The sequence below is a fragment of the Penaeus chinensis genome, chromosome 31 (assembly GCF_019202785.1).
Source record: "Penaeus chinensis breed Huanghai No. 1 chromosome 31, ASM1920278v2, whole genome shotgun sequence".
Classification (NCBI taxonomy): Eukaryota; Metazoa; Arthropoda; class Malacostraca; order Decapoda; family Penaeidae; genus Penaeus; species Penaeus chinensis.
In genome coordinates this window covers 6,824,450-6,828,891 of record NC_061849.1, presented here as the reverse complement: position 1 = coordinate 6,828,891, position 4,442 = coordinate 6,824,450, and the positions used below count along the sequence as shown (strand labels likewise).

The following is a 4,442-nucleotide window of genomic DNA, read 5'->3' as shown; positions in this document are numbered from 1 at the left end:
AGCTTATACTTATACTTATAACACGAGTTTTCTCGAGATCTGAAAACTTTAACTGACAATGGCAAAGTACAATAACCAAATAATTAATAAGTGATGATGTAAATGAAAATAAACTCTTATAACAGAATAATATAAGTGGCAGAGCACACCTTACTCCTCTTATTCGGTATCTCTTTCAACGGCTTTGGCATTCATTAATAAATCTGAATACATTTAATTCGGTAAATGAATATCATAGACAAAGCGTAGCATAGTTCTCTGATTTTTTTTTTCTTCCTTTTTCCAGTAATATAATTACTTTAATTTGCAAACGAGGCATAGGAACCCCTACAAAGCATAAGAAGTATAAAAAAGTTAAGGTAGCTTTTTTGTCATCTACCCTTCCTTCCAGGTAATACTAAATATAGCTTAGTATTAAATATCTTGCTCCATATATACGTAAATTACATCTAGGATTATATTTTCAACTGTTGTAATTATTACAATTTAGTTTGTGTTAATTATATCTGATAAACATGATAATTCCCACGTAAAGGAAAATACATTTTTTGAGTGATGAAGTGAAAACGATTAGTTTACATGATATAGGAGTCCTTTATTAAGTTACATATTTCAATAGAAAATAAGCAAATGAATAAGTTCCATTCAACCTTAAGGGAACTCCAAGTCCCGCCTTAGAAACATTCTTACAGAAAGAAGTACACTAAACACAGTACCAAACACAGAACTAAAAGAGTGCACGGACTAGTCAACGAGGGACCGGAGGCAGGACTTCCCGATTTTTCCATTACATCCTCAATCCAGTCCTTGGCCTCATAGACATTCGTAAAACCTTGTGGGTACGTTGGTGTACACCCCGTCGCACCAAAGGAAGCGATCCCCATGACGTAGTTGTTGTAAGCTGCTGGACCTCCTGAGTCGCCCTGGAGGAGGGAATGATAAGTGTGATGAATGGAGTGATTGAGTGAAGGAGAGGGAGGGAGGGAGGGTGGGAGTGATGGATGGATGGATGGATGGATGGAGGAAGGTACGAAAGAAGAGAGGAAGGGGGGAAGAGAGGTAGAGAGGGAGGGAGGAAGAGAGTGAGGGAGAAAGGAACAGAGGTGAAACGAGGGAGATAGATAGGGAGAGAGAGAGGGGGGGGGGGGAGTTTGAAGACACATGCACAGACGCGTCAATCTCCACTCCTGATGTTAATTATTAATATTATCTCCAGGATTTTAAGTATAATCCTTGACTTACCCTATCTTACAGATAGAGAAAGAGAGGCAGAGACATTCATTCCGAAGATTCTACAAACCAAGAAAGAGCGACTCACATTACATGTGGATGCTGGCTTTCTTGGCACGTACACACAGAACATGCTGCTGTCCAACCATGGAAACATCTGCTTGCATCGACTCAGACTGAGTGCAGAAGTTGACATTTCTTGGAGAACCGTAAATGGTTTTACTCCTGTCTCTGGAATTCAGGCAGTGGTAAGAAATCGATTAGAAATTAATTCTTCTATGAAAAAATGGGGGTAAAACGATAAGAAATTAATTCTCCTTTTAAGAAAGATGGGTAAAAAGACGATAAGAAATTGATTTTTAGTAAATAAACTATTACTTACTGGTGACGCCCCAACCAGTTATCACTAAGGGCATTCCAGCATACAAGTCGTTCTGCGGCAGGTCAATGGGGAAGACTTTACCTGAGAAGGATAACGAAAAACGTTGCTGTTTTCAACTGCATGTGTACATTTTTTTTGTAGACAATGTATTTTACTGTTTTTTTTTTTTTTTTACGGAAGCCCGTGTATAAACAAACGCAAACATATACAAACACACATACGTAAAGACACACACACACGCATGCACGCACACACGCACACACGCACATACAAACGAACATTTACACCCCCAAACATACACAAGAAAAAAATAAATATTACAACTTACTGTTCCTTTTAATCTTCTTCTGTAGTTTCAATACCGCAATGTCGCTCGATATCACCGAATCGGAAGTGTAATCCGGATGAACGAATATTTTCTCAACGTCAATTACTTGATGATATGCCTCCCAGCCTGATACATCGTGGCCGCCCAAAAGTACCGAGTATTTTGATTTCCACCTAAAAAAAAAGGGGGGAAAGGGAAAAGTCTGTTATGAGGAAGGGAAAGGGGAGTATATGAGAAGAAAAAGGAGAAGAAAATGTACGAAGTTGTAACTTGTCTTGCAGAAACAGTTACTTAGAGGATTGGGCTACAGGTATGCACTGGTAGTGTTCTCGCTGTTATTATTACTATTATTATTATTATTATCATTATCATTATCACCATCATCATCATTATAATCATCTTCATCAATATTATCATCAATATCATCATCACCATAATTATCCTTATCATTATCTTTGTTATTATTATTATTATTATTATTATTGTTATTGTTATTATTATCATCATCATCACCACCATTAAATTATTATCATATTCATCATCATTATTATTATCATTATTAAAAATATTATCAGAGTCAGAGAGGCGTAAGAGCAGAGTCTGTCTATCGGACCAAGCTATCCGATAGAAATGTGGAAAATCTTTTATGACTAGACCTTTGTCAAATTTGATTCTCTTATGTGACAATGATATTTATTATAGTGATTGATAATAAATGATAGCATGTGAATATGTTATAGAGGAGGAGTATATTAACTTATGAATGCGATATTTGTAAGGGCACGAATGCTGTCAGCACTTTGTAACACTGTCTGTAGGATACTGGACATCTGGAATATAATATTGTAAACTATATGACGAAAATAAATAAAGGACAGCTTTAACAGGAGTTTTCCTTAATCATCAAAAAGTTAGGAAGAGCAATAAGGCGCCTATAATCATTATCACTAATTATTGTCATTATTATCACTAATTATTGTCATTATTATCACTAATTATTGTCATTATTATCACTAATAATAACAATATCATTATTATTGTTATTATTATTATACTTTTTGTTATAATGATTATTAGTAATAGTAATAGCATTACTATATATGATATCATAAACTTACGAAGTCACGCAATGGGCAGCAGTCAGCACAAACTGGTCACTAACCAGGACGCCTCCGCAGACAAAAGCCACACCTTGAATCAATGCAGCCTGGTACGGGTATTTGTGTGGTACTGCCTCAGAACCACCCACGACACGGACACGAGCTGTGAACAGGAGGGTCTATTTTGAGCATAAATTATAGTGTGTGTGTGCGCGCGTGTGCGTGCGCGTGTACGTGTTTGCGCGCGTATTTATGTATGCATGTGTGTTTGTGTGTATGTAATAACAGGTGGATGCTTTGTCTCCCCTCTCTCCCTTCTTGTATGTTGGTGGGTTTGTTCTTATAAGTGAAAGTTGTCGCTGCTTCGAAGCTTTATTTGCACAGGAGTGTGGTAGGTGGGATACAGAGGACAGGCAAGGAAAGTGCGCCCAAGGAAGAGCGGGGCGACCTGCCCGGCCCGCTGTGGCGAGTCTAGACTGCTCCGAAATTTCTATGAACAAACTTCGTTTTGGAACATTTCATAATGGAAAACATGAAAGAATTTGACTGGACATAAATTCCAATACATATATGGCAACATGGTGGTTTCGTGGTGAAGGAACAAGGGTACCTTATATACGGTTGTATGCAAGAAGAGTTATGATGTTTAAAAGACTAAAAAGCTTCGTGATAAGGAGATAAAAATGCTGAGTATATACAAAACATAAAGATATTTGAATATAGACTATGGTAGCAGTAACATACTTTGTGATTCAGAATAAGCATATTCTAACGAACATTTTGAATATAAGCAACACATGGTTATACACAGAGACAACAGAATAATAGCATGGGAATTGTTCACGAGCAATAAGGGTTGAATTAGCGTGTTCTAAGGTCACTTCGTCATCGTGTAGACCTGTTGGAGTCGGCTGAGGACAGTGGAATTGCTGTGAGATAAGGAACACATGGCTTTTCTGGTATGTAAAACGAAAGAGATTACGAGAACAGGTCACTAGAGTTTATGTATTTGTGTGTGTGTGCAGCTATGTATGTCCAGACAGACACTTACCACGAGGAGGTCCATGAGGAATGACTTCGAGGGGAGGTCTCCAATCCTGGAAAATAAACTCAATCATATAATTTACAAATGATTACATGCAGTGCATGTAACCTGTTATATAATCCTGTAAAAAAAAAAAAAAAAAAAAAAAAGTTTCCCCTAATCAAACACAGTTTAGATGTAAGGACTTTCAAATGGTAATATTTGTGTTGATAGCGATGATTTATTTGGATTCCGTAGAACAAAACATAAATTGTAATATCCTAACCTCATGAGAATAAAGTTTATATTAAACATTAAAAACAAAAGGTGTGTATTTTAATTTCTTTTCTTTACGGAAGTGAAACAAATCTAATATTC

The 4,442-nt window shown here is 36.8% G+C and overlaps 1 protein-coding gene across 1 annotated transcript in view; it reads right to left on the bottom strand.

Annotated features, from left to right (window-relative positions):
- Nucleotides 1-574: 574 nt before the first annotated feature.
- Nucleotides 575-4,442, bottom strand: part of LOC125042196 (brachyurin-like) — a 5,275-nt gene continuing 1,407 nt past the window's right edge. Inside the window, exons 2-7 of the mRNA XM_047637685.1 lie at nucleotides 4,092-4,137; nucleotides 3,059-3,203; nucleotides 1,941-2,113; nucleotides 1,613-1,693; nucleotides 1,319-1,461; nucleotides 575-923 (exon numbers count right to left, since the gene is read on the bottom strand). Of these exons, the coding sequence (XP_047493641.1) occupies nucleotides 687-923; nucleotides 1,319-1,461; nucleotides 1,613-1,693; nucleotides 1,941-2,113; nucleotides 3,059-3,203; nucleotides 4,092-4,137 (825 nt within the window). The 3' untranslated portion in view covers nucleotides 575-686. The remainder of the gene's footprint in view (nucleotides 924-1,318; nucleotides 1,462-1,612; nucleotides 1,694-1,940; nucleotides 2,114-3,058; nucleotides 3,204-4,091; nucleotides 4,138-4,442) is intronic.